At 31.6% G+C, this 20,610-nt stretch overlaps 2 protein-coding genes across 5 annotated transcripts; both read left to right on the plus strand.

The window, feature by feature from the left end:
- Window positions 1-672: 672 nt before the first annotated feature.
- Window positions 673-6,835, plus strand: LOC132032841 (BTB/POZ domain-containing protein At3g05675). 3 transcript variants are annotated; one of them, XR_009408606.1, is made up of 4 exons: window positions 673-828; window positions 2,756-3,797; window positions 4,716-5,635; window positions 5,746-6,835. XR_009408606.1 is itself a non-coding variant. In XM_059422606.1 (3 exons), the coding sequence occupies exons 2-3, from the start codon at window positions 2,894-2,896 to the stop codon at window positions 4,718-4,720; spliced, it is 909 nt and encodes a 302-aa protein (XP_059278589.1). In that variant the 5' UTR covers window positions 673-828; window positions 2,756-2,893; the 3' UTR covers window positions 4,721-6,835. The 3 variants fall into 3 exon arrangements, 1 of the variants encoding a protein (XP_059278589.1); XM_059422606.1 differs by having other exon boundaries at window positions 4,716-6,835; XR_009408607.1 differs by lacking the exon at window positions 673-828 and having other exon boundaries at window positions 1,796-3,797.
- Window positions 6,836-14,274: 7,439 nt separating this feature from the next.
- Window positions 14,275-20,573, plus strand: LOC132032842 (cytokinin riboside 5'-monophosphate phosphoribohydrolase LOG8-like). Of its 2 annotated transcripts, XM_059422608.1 has the most exons (7): window positions 14,275-14,498; window positions 14,659-14,756; window positions 15,410-15,440; window positions 15,606-15,705; window positions 16,016-16,086; window positions 19,379-19,522; window positions 20,284-20,573. In XM_059422608.1, exons 1-7 carry the CDS (start codon window positions 14,283-14,285, stop codon window positions 20,356-20,358), a joined length of 735 nt encoding a protein of 244 aa, XP_059278591.1. In that variant the 5' UTR covers window positions 14,275-14,282; the 3' UTR covers window positions 20,359-20,573. The 2 variants fall into 2 exon arrangements, with proteins under 2 accessions (XP_059278591.1, XP_059278592.1); XM_059422609.1 differs by lacking the exons at window positions 14,659-14,756; window positions 15,410-15,440 and having other exon boundaries at window positions 14,279-14,498.
- Window positions 20,574-20,610: the final 37 nt, after the last annotated feature.

Below are 20,610 nucleotides of genomic sequence, written 5' to 3' on the forward strand. Positions count from 1 at the left end.
TCAATCATGTTTAGTAGGTGTTTGGACAAGCGATTTGAAACCTTGGTTTGAAACCATGAGATAAAATCAGCGTTTAGACATGCATTTCATTTCATGGTTTTAAATCATGATTTGAAATCCCAAATCATCCAAAAAGGCATGATTTGGGGTTTCAAACCATGGTTTCACAATTTTTAAATATAAAACTTGACTCATAAGTTTATATTTTATAAAAGATATCCATAAGTTGGTAGATATTTTTAACAATTACTCCCACCAACCATTATTTATGTCTATCATGTGGGAGGATTATAGTAAAGAGTATTTACATTACTATTCATATTAAATTTTCTTTTTTGAACTAAAGTTTGATCAATTGATGTTATATTTTTTAGAAAGGCCTTCTAGTAGCGTATTAATTTTGTTATAACTATGACTTTTTCATTCTAAGAAGATTGTATAAGAATTGAGAATATTTTGATAGTTGTCACAACTTGTGAGTTTTTTATGTTTATAAGAAAAAATACAACTTAAAAAAAATTTAAATTGCATGTATAAACATAATTTCATCTCATGGTTTCAAACCATATCCAAACGACTCCTTAGTAAACCAAACACCGAAGTGTACATTCAGATAAGTTTCCCTAATAGAAATATTGAGGCCCAATTTTCAAGCCCAAATCATGTAGTAACAGACTCAAATTTAGACCCGAAAAACAAGACCCAATTTCAAATCACAACCATAGTTTTCTTCTTCAACTAAGCTCTATTTTAACTCCCCAAAAAAAAAAAAAAAAAAAAATCCTTCATTTCCACCTCTCTTTCTCCATAGAAAATCAAATTTTTTAGGTACTTCTCTTTCCCTCTCTCTAAAACCCTAAAAACCCTTTTTATTTATAATTTTTAATCAAAGGAAATAGTCAACTGCGTAAAAAAAGCTTTAATTTTTTTTTCCAGTTCTTGATTTTTTTTATCTTAAATATGATAAAGTTGAGTTTTTTTGGTTATGATATAAAAATTACTCTTAAATATGATAAAGTTGAGTTCTTTAAAATTTTATTGTTTGGGTATGATATAAAAATTTATCTTAAATATGATAAAGCTGATTTTTTTTTTTTTTAACATTTTATTGTTTGGGTATGATATAAAAATTAAATCTTGATATCTTGGTACTCTAAAACCCTTTTTACCAAGAAATTTAATCAAAGAAAATACTCAACTGCATAAAAAAAGCTTAATTTTTTAACAATTAAAGTTGAGTTTTTTAACATTATTTTGTTTGGGTATGATATAAAAATTTAACTTAAATATGATAAAGTTGAGTTTTTTATTTTTTATCATTTTATTTTTCCGGTATGCTATAAAAATTAAATCTTGGTACTCTAAAACCCTTTTTTACTAATAAATTTTTATCAAAAAAAATACTCAACTGCATGTTCTTCTTGATTGTAACAAGTTAACAACTAAATTTGATTACTGTATAGCTGCTAAAGAGCATCTTTTTTTGCTTTATAGAGTTACATTGTACTTGTGCTGGTGGGAGGTAGTAGGTACCCTGTGTAGAATTAGTCGAGGTACGGGAAAGCTGGTTCAGATACAAAAATAGAGAGTCTTTTTTTAGCTTTAGGGTGTGTTTGGTACTAAGGGAAGTGTTTTCCATGGAAAATATTTTTTTAGAAAATGTTTTCCAAGTTTTGCTGTGTTTGGTAAGTAAACAAAAGGATATTATCCTAAGAGCATTTATATGTAATCTAGAAGAAAAACACTAATGGGGTGGGGGTTCAGGGGTTGGGGGGGGGTGGTCAAAGGGTAATAAACTTATTAGGCGTTTGGCCATGAAAACCAAATATTTTTCACTTTATTTGGTATTTTGGAGTTGGAGTTGGAGTTTAAGATGGAGTTGTGTTTGGTTATAGTTTTTGCAAAGAATATTTGGTTGTTTGAATGTATTAAAAATGAAAAAAATGGGAAAAAAACGTGAAAAACAAGTTTTGGTTGTTTTTCAAATTCCAAATACAACTTCAAGTTGTATTTAGAATTTTTATGGCCAAACACCATAAAGTGAAAAAATATTCCGGAATAAAGTGAATAATTCTCATGGACAAACGGGCCTTAGAATGTCACTTATGGAACTTGTTTTCCCTACTTCCATTTTGGGAATTATTTTCCTACAGAAAAACATTTTCCATAAAATGTTTTCGTCCATACCAAACACACCCTTAGAGGTGATAGTTTTTATTTTGGTTGCATAGGTGATTTATGTCACCAGTGTCTAGTATATGTTAAGCAGATGATTTGGTCCTTTTCTCCAGTTTATTCCTGATTACACTTGAAGAGTGCAATGTAGTGAACTGGTTATGTTTTAGCTTGTTAGAGATTACTCCTCGTATGCACCAGAATTAACCAGTGTTTTTAATTTTGAGTTTATGGGTTTTGAATTCTAAAAAAAAGGCAACTTATTGGGTTCTGGATAAATTGTTGATACATATTAAGTGAATTTCTTAAAACAAATACAAGTTCTTGACCAAAGCTATTGGATTTTGTTGAACCCCTAGCTTTCTCTCTAGCTCCGCCCCTGCAAGTAACATGGTACAAAGTTTAACTCATTGTGGAAGAATGAGAAGGATGTTTACTCAGATATGCATTCATTTGCTTCTTTGCTAGCTATTACTGTCTTTGCAATCTGCATGTTGTTTCCCTATTTGAAACTCCTTATGATTCTTGTTTCTTTCAAATCCTTCTTTTATTCCTCAAGATTAACCCTTTTCTGCTTCAGGTGGACTCTCTTGGATGTAAATTTCATATTCTTGAAGTCCGTGCTTCTTCAAATTAGGGGGATTCTTCATAGCTGCATTCAGTCGTTTGGCTTTTCCTCGGATAATAAAGAGGGAGAGATAATAGGACTTCCTAAACCATGTCCATATTCTCCAATGTACAAGAAACAGAATTAAGTTGTACAAAAGAAGTTTTCTTGTCTGCCATCCGCTTTGCCACTTCCACCGCTGATTCTTTCCCTCAATTCGAGGATGATCTAAGAACCTCAGCCCAGGAACAAGTCGAGTTCATGCTCGAGGATGATGAAAATATTCCCCTGGTCATGGGTGATGATGAAATAAAAGTGGAGACTAGAATTTTGGTGTCTAAAATCTTTAGTTCTTTTGAAAATGAATTATTCTCCTTGATATTGGAGCCCGATTTTGCAAATGAAGAGATGGAAAAGAAAATAATGCGGAGTCTATCTGACCTTGAATGGATCCATAACACTCTTTTGAAGATGGATCTCGTGAAGGATTTTGTCTCCAACTGGGTTAATATATCGAGCAATTTACTGAAGGTCATCGAAGATAAAAGACTTGATTCTATCATGTGGGGTTTGAAGATAAAGTTAATAGAAGTGACATCAAAAGTATTGGAAGCGGTAGGTTATGGAACCGTAGTTCTTCCAGCAGAAAGTCGAGTAGAATTGCTCAAGAAATGGATACCCTACATAAGAAAAATGAAGTCCCTTTCCGATAAAACGGAGCCCGCATTTCCATACAAGATGAGCGAAGACCTTTGCCAAGGCGTCGAGGGAGCAATAGTTTCATTGGTTTCAGCATTACCATCAAATGATCAAGCTGAAATTCTATCAGATTGGATAAGTGCTGAGCAGGTTAAATATCCAGACCTTAGTGAAGCTTTTGAGATATGGTGTTATAGAACCAAGTCCGCGAAAAGAAGATTGGACGAGGCTTTGACCGAGTCAGCAATGCCATTGTCACCCTTAATTTCCGAAGAGGAAACTTCACCACTTAGTAGAGTGCCCAACATATTTCCTGGTGAGTTGGCGCTTTGAGAAGATGTGCTGTTTTTGTATCTATCTGATTAATTTTAGTAATTTGATGTGTAATTGTAACCTGCTTATTTAATCGTAACTGGAAACTTCTTTCATCTAATAGACATCTAAAGATAAGAAATGATGCACCACAAATAAAACAAGCATACATTAAAAAGGAACCTCTAGTCAAACAAATAATTAAGTTTACATAAGTTTAGGAATTAGTACCATTGAACTACTCATTGTGCTAGGCAAATGTCCCTTGATATGTTACTCATGTGTCGGTAAATGAATGATTTGCAATGAAGATAAATAGATTGGGCCGGTTTGGAAATGATTGGACTTCTGTCTTCTGGTGGTTCAAACTCCAAAGCCCAAATTGAGAAATATGCTTTATTATGCATATTTGTGTGTGAGAAATCGAAGTTCTAGGTACTCTTCTCCCTAGGAAAGTCTAAATATTTTAATGCCTCCTCCATATTTTTAATAATTTTGAAGAACTATGCTTTTTACAAGCTTATAAATTGATGTGCTTTATGGAAGAATACAGGGATCATGTAAAATTTGATTGAGTTCTGGAAACTTTACATAGTTATAGTTGTGCTTGTTTTACAACTCCTCTGGAAAATACAGAAGAAATAGAGAAATAGGTTAAGTTTTCAATACTAGACTTAATTTCTTTTGACTCAAATAACAACACTCAATTTTACATTTTATGTTCTATCATGTACCTCCGAAGAGGCCTTTATTTTGGAAAGGGGGCATGTGAAGTCATAAGCTAGCAAAGATCACACAAAAGTTGAATCCATGCTATTGTGATTTGTCAGTACCTATGTCCCTTCATCTTTACTTAATGAACTGCGTCAGCTATTTGATTTTTGTGCTTGGTAATTTTCTAAAGATTGAGCTTGTTCTACAGGGTGATATCTATAATCCTTTCTATTGTTGATTTAGAAGCCGATGCCGATTTCGAGTATATTACTGTATTTGCTGATGATGAAGAAAAACATGGATACAAAAGCTTGAAATTTAACAAGTCGCTGAGGCCAAGAGCTAAAACTAAGATTTATAAGCTTAAAGTAGTGATTGAAGATGATCTTGTTAAGACCTTTAGTCCTCGGAAACCGAAATGTGTGACTCCAGAAAGAGCAAGAGAAGACCTCTTAAGAGAAAGGGAAAATTTTAAGCTAACTAGTCTATTGGTAGACACTCTAAGATGGACGGACAAAGTATTTATGAAGATCGAGAACCATTGAGAAGATCCTGCAAGCGAGCATTGGATTTTGATACTAGGAATGTTGAGAATGATGATCCCAGTTGTTGAAGGTGTTAATATACTCGTTTGCAAGATCCAAAGTGCTGATTATTTTCCATGTGGCCGGACATTTTCGGAGGATCTAAACTCCTCAAAGAAGCTTGGTTCATCATCAGTGCCTTCCTGGAATCTCCATGCTTTCCCATATTTCTTCCACCGTCAATCTAGCAGATGTTGTTTTACTGTCATCTCCTTTATTTCCGATCCAAAGTATGCTACTAGTATCCGTTGCAGGTGTACCATAGAAGATATGAGAAGAATCAGAGACATAATAAGGGCGAAAGAGTTCATCCATTGTTTCAGAAGGCATAACAAGACTCTCCAAACTTGTCCCTTCTTCAACTTTTATTGCTACATTTTACTATCAGCTTCTCCGTTTCTAATCTAAAGTATGCTATTCTTATCCATTGCAGGCACACCATCGACGATTTAAGAAGAATCATATACAAAAAGTATAGAACAATTCAACCACTTTTTAGGAAAAGAAAAAAGGAAGTGGAAAGCATCAATATGTGCTATGAAAGGTTATAGAGAAGGTGGTTTGCATTGGTTATACACATAGTTGGATTCATAAACATGTTTGGCATGCCATTTAACAATCAATTCTGTATTTCCTTTGATGTAACTTTATAAGGTTTTAAGGACATCCGGAGCAAGAATGCCCCCCATTCAATTCTCAAGAATACAAGGCTTCAAGTAGCTAGCAGTGAAAGTGGAGCCGTAGTGAAATATAGTGAAAATTCAGAGTTGACATTGGCACAAGAAATAGGGGGAAAGTTTTGCCTGGAGAGTCTTGTTATGCATTCTCTGAGAGAATGGATCAACTCTTTCTCACTTTTTATATCTGAGATTCTTCTCTTATATCTGCTAATGGTAAACCTGCAATGGATAGCATACTCTGGTTCAGAAATAGAAGAGTTGATGGTGAAACAACATTTGCTGGACTGACAATTGAAGAAATGTGGGAAAATATTTGCCTGAAGATTCTTGGAAGGCACTGATGATGAACCATGCTTCTTTGAGGAGTTTGCGTCCGTTGATAATGTCCTGCAACATGTGAAATTATCAGCACTTTGGGTCTCATGTACATGTATATTAACGACTTCAACAACTGGATCATCATTCTCAACATTCCTAGTATCAAAACTCAATGCTTGCTGCAGGATCTTTTCAAAGGTTCTTGATCTCCATGAATACTTTATTCATCCATCTCATAGCGTCTACCGATAGACTTGCCAGCTTGTAGAAATTCATCTCCGCTTGGCTTATAGAAAATTTTCCTTTCTCCTGAGAGGTTTTATCTTGCTCTTTCTGGAGTAGCACATTTCGGTGTCCCAAGACTAAAGGTCTTAACAAGATCATCTTCAATCACTACTTTAGGCTTATAAAGCTTAGTTTCAGCTTTGGGGCCTCAGCGTCTCATTAAATTTTTTGTCGTGGCCATGTTTTTCTTCATCAGCTGAAACATAATTCAGTGATATTTTGTAACTTGGCATCGGCTCGCTTATAAAAAGGATTATAGATATCACTGAATTGTTTCATAAAGCAAATATGAAGGGGTCATGGCTATTGAAAATCACAACAGCATGGAGGTTATTTTTGTGTGATCTATGTATTTTCTAGAATGAACCTTGTAACATTATCAGTTTTTATGTGATCTATGGCTAAGGACTTCTCATGCTTTCCTTTTCCAGAATAAAGCCACTTTCATGTTGTTATTTGTGTTAAAAGACATTAAGTCTAGTGCTGAAAATTGGATCTATGTATCTGTTTTTTTAGTTTATTTTGAATAGGAATTGCAAAGTACAATTATGACTGTAAAGTTTCTTGAATTCATTAAATTTTACCTAATCCGTGTGTTCTGCAATAAAGCACATTACACATATGCATAGCATAGTCCACAAGCATTAATCTTTAGTAATGAGCTTGTAAAAGCATAGTTTATTCAAATTTATAAAGATATGGAGGAGTCTGCTCTTTTGACGGTCATTATCGTCTGTCAATAACGCATTGGTGTGGTGTTGGAATTGAATAGGGAGATACATCTAACTGAAATCCCAACTATGAAAGTAAAAAAAGAAAAACTTTGTTGTCCAAGTGTGTTATCAACTTAAGTGCATATCTGCCTTACTGTTGAGTTTATATAATTTTTTTTTTTTTTTTTAATTTCTCGCTCTATGTTTGTGTTCAGTATCCGTTTTGAGGTTCCGATTAATCTAGACTTGTGCTGCATAAGGTTCATTAAAGGGGGAAACGTTCCTTACAATGATTTTCTCCATTTCTAGAACTCGAAGCGAAACATTTGATTAAGGGGCAGGAATTTTATTCTTTATTTTACCCCAACCGCTTTATGTACTTACACGAGTCGCCCTTGTTCTGTATATGAATTCTTAAAAGTTTCTCGTATCATTTTTCGTGGATTAGCATGACCTCCATTTCAAGTAGGCCCTTTCAAACTAGTAGTATCACTCTTGAATACTTCAAATTTATGTTTTAGTACCCGTCACTTATAGTTGAAGGGCATCCTGATTATTTTCTCTCATTTAAGAAAGGCCAAGTAGAACAAATATGGAAAACTTTTAATGGCCCTTCAATGCGCAAATTCAAAGGGCCAGTGAGTTTCAGATACCATATATATATATATATATATATATATATATATTTTTGTATCTCTTAAATTTTGTATTAAAACGAAAGCGAAAAGAATTGTAGGTAGGAACTACATTTCTAGAATACTCTATATTATTATTTTAGTTTCTCATATGTTGTCTAGTACCCATTTTAGAGCTCCATCAATACGAATTTGCGTCAGAAATTTTATTTCAAAACTAAATTATTTTCTATCAAGACAACTTTATTTTTGGAGTTCAAATTTGAAATCGTTAGATAAGTAGGGACATTCCATCACAATATTTGGTGGTAGAATGGTCTAAACTGACTTTATTGACTCAATGCTAAGGATTTGAGTGAAACAACGTTTGATTGAACACCTTAGCGTCATAATTAATTGTGGTATACATAGCAATAAAGCATTATTAGATTGGAATGATGAAAGGCTGTGGCTGCACGAGTATCTAGTCATTATCGCTATAAATAATAAGTTTGGTCAAAAAGCACATTAGTCACCATTTTATTGATTGCATGTTTTTTTAAAATATTCTTTTTGTTTGTTTAATTTTATCCTTCAAGAATCAAGAAGAGTACAGGATTATCTTTAGCCCGCGAATTTAATTAAATGGAGATGTATTGGATTAATGGTTTTGGATTAATTTGTTCATAGATTATAATTAGTTGTTAATACTTTTAAATATAGTGTTTAGGAAAATTGATAAGGTGTCCCTTAATTATAATTTCCTTTAAAAACTTTCAATCCTGATTTTAAGTTATAGTAGAAAAATATCGGAATGGATAGGAAGCACCAAAAGGAATGGAGTTTGGTTTAGTCTTATGATCAATTTTATCTCCATTCTATCATATATTTGCTTTGATTCCCTTCAATAGTAGGTGATACATCGTCCAGCGTTCGGTGCTTGCTTTTGAACTCGCCAATTAAAAATAAGAGCTTCAAGTGTTCCAAAGACAAGTTTTAAGATACGTTACAAATATTGTGAGTTAAGTTTATTGTTATATCATTCGCGTTAAAAAGTCTCATCTAGGATGATACGCTCCCAATCAAGGACAACGGCATTCCTAAGACTAAACCCTAGACTTCCAACTTGAGATGGATGAGTACGTATCACTCCACTGCAATCTTTGGTTGTTAGTACAAGTTCCTTATTTTCTTTTACCCTCTAACAAAATTAAGAATTTATAAACATTCTTCTTTTTAAGAATTTCCATAGATTAAACTATTATTTTCGTAGATCCATAAATATAAAGGTTTAATGACGCTTGAAAGATCAAGAAAACTATAGTTTAATTTACTTTATTGTGAGCAGGTTTGTTTTGTTAACGAATTTGGTATTAGGTTTACTTGTTCTTGCTACTAAAGGTGAAAGACTATCTTTAAAATGCATGATTAAATCCAAATTACTTAATTAATTAACCTAAGCTTGAATATTAAGAAATTTTGCAAACCACTTTTTTTCTTTCTAGAATGCATGATTTTGCAACATAGCAAATCAGTCCACGTGTTTCCCAAAAGAAAAAATATATATATAAAAACAAGAAATAGTCATCTCATCATTTCATTGGTGGATGGTGGTGGTTTGTGGATATCAATTTGTTTCTTTTTGATTAATAATTATTAATAATTGCTCAACAAGAAGAAAAGTAACATGATTATATTTGCAACTAACTGAATAAATCATGGAAGTTCTTTCTTTTCATAAAAAAAATGGGATAAGATTTAATTAGTGGTTGTTGAAGTGGATGATAGGCCCCTTCTTATCATCATAACATTGATTGCACGCTTGGAAATTATATAACACATTGATTTTGTCAGTTGAATCCTTCATAGAAGAATTATTTAAAGACTACCAAAGTACATTGATATGTGAGAGATAAAGAGGGCTATTAAGGATCATGGCGGGATAAATAGAATTCTTCTCTGCTTAATATGAGATTTCAGATTTGAATTCTGATGATGCGAATCCAAATTAATTGGCGCGAATTCAAATTAATGGAAGCTTCAATAGAACATACATCATATGAAAAATCAAAAACAATTATGGGCATAGATTCTTCACCATTGTTATGTTTGTATGTCATAGAAAATCATAAGGATTATGTTGCCTAAAGAATCAGAGTAAAAAAATTATCGAACCTCGTGTCAAGGCTAGCTTGCGTAGTTCATGAGATATTTGTTAACTTTCACCAACATATATATCGAGTAATTTCATTCATCAATGCTTAAATAAATGAGAAGAAATCACCTAATTAATTATATTCTTATTTTCGTTTATAACTATTGAAATTAAATAGTTTGATTTATCAATGTAACCATCTAGTGCAAGTGTTTTCTGAATTGTAGGGTGCTAGCTCTTGTCGGTAATATAATATTAGTGGACAATGAGCATTGATTGTCTCTGATTACAAAAGGGATAATTTATATGCCCTTAATTATTAGTGAGGACTAGTCAAACAAAGCTTAAATCCTTTAATTTGTGATTTGGAGAGTGGAAAACTATATGCAAAGCCATACATATATAACAATAACATCACAAAAAAGATTGAAGAGCCCACCCCTCCCTCTACCCTATCCCAAGGAAAAAAAAAAAAAAAAAACATTAAAAAAAAAAAAAAAAAAGGGATGATTTTGCCTTCCTTATATACTTTTCTTTCTGAGGTATCATTAATAAAAATCCACCCTAGTACCATAAAAATTATCAAAAAATAAAAATGATGAAGATACAATTATTTTTATTGGATTTCTCAATCTAGGCAGGAAATTGATGATATTATGTATTACTCTTTCATCGAAAGCATAAGAATCACTAAAAGACCAGAATTAAATAATTGTACAAACAAGATTTTTGGTAATTTATCGCTAATTTATTGTTAAATAAGATTAATAATAATTTTTTGTTGTTTAACAACAGAAGTTATGTGATGCTAATTATTATTTGTAGTGACAGGAGTATTATAAAATTAAATAGATATTGAGTTTCGTTTGCTTAATCAAAAGCAAACAATGACAGATAGATTGAGTCATATATTGCCCTTAGGAATCAACTTCTTTCTCAATGTTTCATATCTCCATAATAATTGTATATTTGTAATTTTGTATGGAGAAGAGCAAACATGATTTGCTGTTATTGGTACATGTACATCTAATAATTCTATGCAAAAAAACAAATATCTCTTGGTTTTAATCAAAAGCATATGATAAGCTGAAGACCACTGATACAAAGCTGATAGTTAAGAAACATTTGTTGACGTAAATAGACGTTTTTGCCATCGATATTCAGTGAAAAATTTGTGCGGTAAAATATGATTTTTTTCATTTTATTCCCATCGAACAAGCTCATTGGGAAAACGCATGGTGCAAAACAGGTTCCCCTTGAAACGCTGAAAAACTTCCTAATTTTTCTGTGTGAAAACACTATTATTTAAGATTTTACCACCGACATTTGGAGAGAAATAGGCACTGAACATTTTTCAGTGGGAAAATCAGTTAGAAAATAGAGATTTTTTAATAGTGGTTGAGTATACAATAAGTTGCATTTTATTGTTATCATCCGGTATTCGGTACCCGCTTTAAATCTCAATTAATTTGTATTCACGTTGGGAAGCCCCACTCTGAGGGTAAAACATTCTCAATCTAAGACGATTTCATTCCCATGATCACTCAAACTTGAGACCTCTGGTTAAAATTAGATTTGCTTTTACCACCTCACTATAACATTGGCGGTATAAATTAAACTTCAATTTCTTTGTTACCCTCTCGGTATCCAGTACTCGCTTTGAGTCCCGCTGATCCGTATTCATACCGAAAAGCTACATATGCTTTCTATTAAAACAGCAGTTTCATTATTAGGGCCGGTGAAATGCTTTGTACCAACTCTGATTAAAGATAGAGGATTATTTACTATCACACAATCACCTCTTGTTGTATATATTGCATTTATTTGTTATGAATTATTGTAATTCATTTTTTTTTTTGTTACCCACCCTGTATCCGCTATCTTCTTTGAGTCCCGACTAAATTTTGAGAAGTCACACTTTGAAGGTAAAAAATTCCTTACAAGAGCGACTTCATTCCCAGAATTTGAACATGAAACTTTTGCTGAGAGATAGAAGGGTACTTATTGCGCACCATAACCTTTAGTGGTATAAAATGCATTTATTTGTGATGGATGATGCAATTCTTTTTGTTTTTATGACTTGTAATTAATTCAATAGTTGTTAGCACTTGGTATCAACTGGATTCTCGAATCCCAAATAAATTTCTGAATAATCCTCTATGATTCTAGTGGTGATATTGATGAAGACGTAAATCTCAATGAATCTCAACAATAAATTAAGTATTGTACCTATTCTTAGACTATAGAAAATTATAAAGTAGCTACTTTGGTCAAAATAATTAATTAAATTAATAATGCTTGAAAACAATGTTGTCTTTCCTACTTGCAGGAGTAGATTAAACAGCTTTAATAATCAGGAATTTTTTTAATTATATGCAATTAAACATTACAGTACAGTTTTTAAATAAAAGTACATTGACTTTCTTATAAGTAAATGACAAACGTTTTGTTCAACTTGGATTTATTAAAGTGAAGAAAATTAAACAAATAAGTCTAAAATGAGTATATAGCCACCTCAATAGAGTTCTAAAGGACATTATAAGACTAGTTTGAAAAGAACTAAAAAGAATAGAGGAGATGAATTTGATCCCAAATTCCAAGATGGTGCACCCAACAAAACAAATGGTTGAGTTTGAAAGGGGAAAGAAGTGACTAATTATTTTCTTTGACTTTTCCAAAAAAAAAAAATTCCCAAATAATCACTTTCAGCCCTTGTATTGAAAAATAATCAATGTCATAGAGTTTCAAAGTTTAATAATAAAATTTCAGGACAAAATTTAAAATTTCATAACGGTGGCTATTTTTCAAAATAAAATTGAAAAATGACTAGTTAGCGCTATGTCGACATAAAAAGGTTAAATAATTAGGACTCCTATTACAAAAATGGGCCATGGACCTTGGCTTACCTATATGTCATGCAAGCCTATCATAATCATGCTATTTAACTTCAATTTTTTGCACGGATTGCCCTTCTTTTGGGGTGGTCTTTAAATTTTAAATATACTGAGTTCTTTAAAATTGGTTTTTGGATACAAGAGGTTCTAGGTTCGAACCACTGTTCGGGCATAAAATAAAAAAATAATTTCGCAATTTTGACGAGGGGGGAGAGTGTATGCGGATCCGGCGAATCGATCGCTTAGGCCGAGGAAAAACCAAAGTTATGCGGAGGGCGGACTTTGCCTTGAGACATTTTTTTTTTAACTTTTCAAGGCACACTTTTAGTTAAGGCATACTTTTGGTTATGCTTGCTTAATTAAAAATATACCCCATACAAACAGGCATAGTTCAGTAAGGAAAAATTTTGCGACTACTATTTAGGAAAGTGAAAACTAGCCCCAATTATGCCTTGAGGAAAAGTTATGCCTTATGGAGCGGCATAACTTTAGTTTTCCATTATTAAGGAAGTTATCTTGGGAGGGCGATGCAGACTTTGCCTTGAGACTTTTTTTTTTTTTTTTTTTTAACTTTTAAAGGCAACTTTTAGTTAAAGCATACTTTTGGTTATCTTAGTTAAAGTATGCCCATGTGTTAGTTAGTTAACTTTAAGGAAAAATTTTGATATCAATAAGGCAAAACTAAATTATACCTTGAGGAAAAGTTATGCCTATCAAAGCATAACTTTAGTTTTCCTTAAGGAAGTTATGCGGAGCGGACTTTGCCTTGAGACTTTTTTTTTTTTTTTTTTTTTTTAACTTTTCAAGGCACACTTTTAGTTAAGGCATATTTTGGTTACGTAATTAATGAATATCCTCTATTCGATAATTCAACAAGGAAAAGTTTTGCCTATTCTTATTAGACTATAGAAAATTATAAATTATGCTACTTTGGTCAAAATAATTTTAAATTTTCCTTAAACAATGTTGTTATCTTGCAGGAGAGATTAAACAGCTTTAATAATCAGAATTTTTTTTTTTTTAAACTTTTCAAGGCACACTTTTAATTAAGTACATTGACTTTTGGTTATGCCTTAATGACAAACGTTTTGTTCAACTTGGATTTATTAAAGTGAAGTTAAACAAATAAGTCTAAAATGAAAAGTTTTCAATAGAGTTCTAAAGGACATTATAACTAGTTTGTCTTGAGGAATGAATTTGATGCCCAAATTCCAAGATGGTGCACCCAACAAAAACAAATTGAGTTTTCCTTAAGGAAGTTATTCTTTGACTTTTCCAAAAAAAAAAAATTCCCAAATAATCATTCTTTATTTTAATCTTGATAGGGGTTCGAAAGTTTAATAATAAAATTTCAGGACAAAATTCATCATAACGTTGGCTATTTTGAAAACAAATTTAAAAATGACTAGTTAGCGCTAACATAAAAAGATTAAATAATTAGGACTCCTATTACAAAAAGAAGGCTTACCTATATGTCCCATGCTATTTAACTTTTCAATATTTATTTAGTTTATTATTTTATTTGCTTATTCATGTGTCTAATCATGTGGTTGACCACTTCAAGTGAAACTCCATCAAAGTACTCAAATAAAATCTCTAGTTGTTTCTTTTTGAAGTTTGAAGGAAAAATTAAGCATCATATTGTTATTAGTATGGGTAACTTCAAGAAAATTTGTGTATTTTGTGGAAGCAATTCAGGAAATAGGAAAATTTTCAGTGATGCTGCTCTTGATCTTGGAACAGAATTGGTATTTTCCTCTTCTTTTTTCCTACTCTTTTTCTCTTTATATGTGTATTTATAAATACTTGTTTCAAATTAGTTATCTCTTTTGTTTGTTTTGGTGAAAAATTACTGGGTTTTTAAAGGTTGTTATAATAATAATAAATTATAAAAACTCTTCTAATTAGGTGGAGAGAAAGATTGATCTTGTTTATGGAGGAGGAAGTATTGGACTTATGGGATTGGTTTCTCAAGCTGTTTATGACGGTGGATGCAATGTTCTTGGGTAAGTAAGAATTAGTTCCCACCACCCACCCCACCCCACCCAACCCCCGCCAAAAAACAAAAAAAAAAAAACAAAACACACAGACACACACAAAATCCATCTTTTTTTCCACTATTTAAAAAACGCAAATTTCCATTTAGACGGAATATGGATTGTGGGAAATTCCATATTTTTCAAAGACGTTCTGATGAAAACATAACGTCCATCAGGAGTTCGTGTGTTTTTTACTAGTGTTTCTTCTATTTTTTTTTTTTGTTTTGTGTAACTTGTGGAATGATTGGAGGGAGAGGAAAAAACTTACAGATACCTCATGATGTTTACATCAAATTATAATAATTTACTGCGGTATGTAGCTGATAAAATTGAGGTGAAAATACATATTATTTGACATATCACGATTAACTAATAATAGTACATGCAAAAAAATAAATGTCATGTGTTCATTAGATTGATGTAAATATCGGGGGAGAATACTTTTCCTTCTTTGGAAGAAGGATTTTATTGGGGTTGAGAAAAGTGAAAAAAAACTTCTTTTTTTTTAAATGATATGGGATTTTGTTTGCATTAATACAAGTAGGAACCAAATTTCTGAATACATGTATGATTGACTTTTATCCTTTCTTTTCTCCTTTTTTTCTTTTTCAATTGAACAGAATTATCCCAAGAGCTCTTGTTTCAGTAGAGGTATTATTATGGATTATTAAAATCTCAAACACTCTCCTCCAATTCCTTTCCCTTTTAATTTTCCTTTTAATGATTTCTTTTTTATTTTAAACATGAGATGTATGGATAAATGCTTTTTATGTATGTAAAATTTTTATATATCATTTCCAATAATTTTTTTTGCAGATATCAGGCCATGCAGTGGGAGAAGTATTAGTAGTTTCAGATATGCATGAAAGGAAAGCTGAGATGGCTCGTAGAGCTGATGCTTTTGTTGCACTTCCTGGTAAAAAACCCTAATCTTGGCTTCTTTGTTAATAATACTTTAATTCATATTTGAAATTTCTTATATAAAATATAACATGAAAAATCAGTTTCAAAGAAAACTTAGTTGTTATAGCTCACTACCGAAAAAGCGAAGTTTCAACGGACATTTCCATCGAGGTCGCAAATATGAGACTTCCAACCAAATGTTCGTCGAGAAGGGCTTTCAACAAGCCAATTTCTAGAGTGAAATGTGAAAGATGACTGTTATAGAAAGTTTTAATTGTATATTATTATATGAATTTTTTCATGTTAAAATGATGATATTGAAGGAGGGTATGGAACTATGGAAGAATTGCTTGAGGTGATAACTTGGTCACAGCTTGGAATTCATGAAAAACCAGTAAGAATTATTACTTCTTCTACTTCAAAATTTTTTGACTTTATATCATAATCATATATATGCGTGCATATTTCAAATTTCAATCTGAAATATCAAACTTTTCTTTTGTTTTTTCATTCGGTGTTTACTATCTACTTTGTATTCCGATTAATTCGAAGTTCTCACCGCATAAGTTTATTATAAGGATAAACATTTCCTATCAAGAATTTTTCTGCTTTCATGGCCTAACCCGTGTCCTCCGATTCGACTGGTTTTTTTTCTTACTTCGTTGGGAGAAGATAAGGAAAAACAAAAAAAATTAAATATATAGATGGGAGATATTTGTTAAATAAAGAGTTGATTACTAATAGTCCATATATAGCTCTCATTTGATTGATGGGACGAAAACAGGATAGAAACTGCTGGCATATATTATGATGAATAACATAACATGGTGCAATGGCCGTTGAGGGGTCTCTCTTTAGTCCCTACTCCTCAAACCCGTAGACAAGTGGTGTTATTTCTTCTAGTAGTTTTTTTGTTGTTGTTGGTATAACCATTCGATATTCAAAAATCTATTGACCCGATTAATTCGAATTCATGTAATGGCCGTAAAAGAAAATGCTTATTAGTTCTTCCGTCCAGTTTTACTTGTCACGTTTCGCTTCTCGAGAGTCAATTTGACTAATCTTCGGAGCTAAATTAAATAAGATTAATTCAATATTAGATGTTCGGAAACTATACAAAAGATATTATAAGTTGCAATTCTTCTCATATTAATATGATGAAAAAATACATCTTAAAATGTTGGTCAAAGTTTATGCAGTTTGAGTACTCTCGAAAAGCGAAATGTGACAAGTAAAAGCGGACGAAGGGAGTAATTAATCAAAAAAAATTCAATTTTCAAGGCTCTAATTAAGAATATATGGAGAGATTCTATCAATCCGGCCATATCAATCCTTGATAGTAAGCGGTGTTATTAGCAAAGCAAGTAAATGGTAAGAGGATATAAATGAATAGACACTACGGACTATGGATTAAAATGGAGGGAAAATAACTGAAGAAGAATAAAATTAGTAGATTAAGCATAAACTCACCTAGCAGTGGTGGCAACAATAGTTACTCCTATAACAACAACAATAACAACAACACATTAGTATTGTTATTTTTTTATATATATATTTTTCTTCTTCTTGATGTAATATTATAGGGAGCACAAAGTGAATTTTCTCTACTTGTATTCTGGGATTTGTTTTCTTAACTCAATTAGTAAAAATTAAGGTTAATGAAAAAAAACAGGTTATACAAATATTTTCAAAGTAAAATTAATTAGTATCTTTTGGTTTTTAAATAGCGCAAAGCTCTTTTAAGATTTAGATCATGTCCTTTTCTTTGAGAATTACCAAATGTAGGGCACTAACAGCTTGTTTGGGTGGTTAGTTGTTACCTATTGTATTGTATTGTGTTGTTAGTTGAAATACAATGTTTGTTTTTATTGTTACTTTAATTTTATTGTATCGTATTGTTAAATGCATTGTTATGTAACTACAAAAAGTCCAATTTTATGTAACGATTGATTTGGTGTTATCATATCGTTATTATTTATTTTTCTCATTTTGTCTTTACTTATTATTTAATAATCATATTTTATTTTATCCTTTATCATACTTTTTAATGATAGCTCTACATTGTATATCCTACTTTCTTATAGGGTTATCCTTCAAATTGTTGATGTTCAACATTATGTGGGTCCCACATTATGTAACGATGGGAAACGACATAATCTATCCAAACATTATATCAATTAAAATAATATAGTACAATATAATACAACACAATACGATACGTTATGCAACAATACATAACAACCATCCAAACAAAGTGTAAAAGGGAACGAGGTTTCTTTCGTGTCTACTATTTTCTTTCCAATAATTAAGAATATTATGTATGATATGTATTTTACACACACACACACTAGAGATTCATAATAAACGGTTTAAATTTTATTCATATATTTTCCGAGTGAAGTTAAATTTTTTATTTGGCTATGGTTTGTCTTCTTCTTTTTTTTTTTCTTTTTTAATTTTCTTAAATCGTATAGGCTACTGTAAAATTTCAGTCAAAATGGTGAAGTTTAATTCTTTATTTTCATGACCTTTTTATGTCGTTTTAATTACTAATTTTCAATTTGGTTAACCTTTAGAATTGCATATGTAATGTGTTGCATAAAAACGAGTCAGCATAACAAGGATGTTTAAAACAACATGAAAATGAATTTATTCATTCAAATAACAGGCTGCATGTAAATAGTCAACTTCTAATACTTTAATTAAATATTTTGAGGGAAGATGAGTGCATAGTTAAATAATACTAAACACTATAAAATTAAGAGTACGCTACTATAAATAATATACCTTTTTGTTTTGATTTTTTTTAAATTTCTATAAGAGAATCATAACCATGCCTGGCATGCTTCAACTAATTAACTCACGCAAAAGAAAATGTAATTATTCAAAGCAAATCCGAAACCATGATTTTGGGATCTCCTTCTAGATTATTTTCAGTTAGTTATAATTTTGATAATAATGTGATATAGATATTAATTAGTACAAATAAAGTTAACTCGAATGAAAAGAAAAAATCTACGCACGCCATAAAAGGAAATATATATCTGCATCCCATGCATAAACTAAAATAACAAATACGTAATATGTGTCTTTTAATTTATTTATCTTTTTTATTTTTAAATTTAGAAGAAGAAGAAGAAGAAAATCTGAATCATAACCAAATCTGCGTTTATGTCATGTTTCACCTAATTAGCCTCAATCAATACTTTAAATAAATCTAAAACAAATGTGAATCCAAGATTTTGAGAACTTTGTTCTAATATTTTATTTTATGTCATAGATGTAGTTAGTGTGACTAGAAATAAATCAATACTCTTCAAAATAATAAACAAGAAGGACAAAAAAGATGAACAAATAATCTAACACCATAAGTTCTTTAGTAATAAGCTAGATAATTTTCTGCTTTGTTTTTAAAGACGTAGTTGATTGATTGATACTTCCTTTTCAGCTTTGTTTTTAAAGCATATTTATACTTACCACCAAGAAGCATGATTGGTTACTTATCGATGACGAGAAAAAATACTCATTCATATTCGGTGTTTATATCAAATCAAACAATTTAACCATATTATTATAAATTAAACCAATCGTGGTAAACTGATTTATGAGTGAATAAAGAACACTTATCTTGCATTCATCAATTTAGTGTTATGATCCATAATGAAACAATGCTTCTCTTGAAACAGGTTGGACTATTGAACATAGATGGATATTATGATTGCTTGCTTGGATTATTTGACAAAGGTGTTGAAGAAGGATTTATTAAGCCTTCAGCCAGAAATATTGTCATATCAGCTAAAACAGCCAAAGAGCTTTTGGTAAAAATGGAGGTAATTCTTTAATAATACTTGGTTCAGTAGTAAGAGTGCAACGTGTGATGTGTTGGTTAGGCGCACTTCGCGACTTCAAACTCTGTTGCAAATAGAAATCTTGTATTCAAGTGGAGAAAGATAGAGGGGTTGATTCGTTATCCACGGAGTTTCAAACTATGTGCCAACTAGCCCTCGAAAATTCTCAATTATCACTGAGAAAAAGAACACCCTTGAAGTGTCCCCGAACTAGTTCAACCAGTAAAATTGCAATGCATGATGTGTGAATTAGACGCACGTCACGTGTTCGAACCCTATCATGAACAAAAGTCTATATAGCTCGAGAAGGATAGAGGGCCTGACCCCTTATCCCCACCAAATTTCAAATTGTGTGCCACATGGCCCTCGAGAATTTGTGTTATAAAAATAACCAAAAGTGTTAAGGAAGAGAAGAAAAACTAGCAATATTGCAACTATTACCGGGGTTAAGAGAAGTATTTTGCATTGACAGCATTTTCATTAAAGGGGTTCATCATCTTCTATATATACATATGAAAAAAATTAACCTTATACGTACTATGTGATTTTCCGCCGAAGGAGCTTCAGATGTACTCTCTTCTGCTTCTCTAGCTTCGCCCCGGCTATGAGTCTTGTGACTTATAATAGCAAGAAAGTACAACTATAAAGAACTTTATTATTTCAATAGCCTGATTGAAGTAAAGCATACTTCTATTTGTTTTGTTAATATTGTTCATTTTATTTTTTTTGGGTCGTTTTTGCAGGATTATATACCAATACACAATCAAGTAGCACCAAGCAATAGTTGGAACACTGGTGGACCTGTGACAAGAACATAATTTTCTGGCTTGAATATAGGTTTATTACCCAAGTGTGAAGATTGTATTTTTCATTGTTTGACAAACACTTTGTAATTCACCACTCACATGAAAATCCCAAATGAAAAAGCAAAAAAGAAAAAAATACTTTGGTTTTGAGTAGCAAGAGATGTTGTAAATTTGGTAACCAGAACATTTGATTTGTCATTTGTTTAGAATGGAATGAGATTCAACAACCTATGTTCTTGATCATACAAAAATATGTTCCTTTTC

Source organism: Lycium ferocissimum, chromosome 10 (assembly GCF_029784015.1).
Source record: "Lycium ferocissimum isolate CSIRO_LF1 chromosome 10, AGI_CSIRO_Lferr_CH_V1, whole genome shotgun sequence".
In the NCBI taxonomy this organism is placed as follows: domain Eukaryota; kingdom Viridiplantae; phylum Streptophyta; class Magnoliopsida; order Solanales; family Solanaceae; genus Lycium; species Lycium ferocissimum.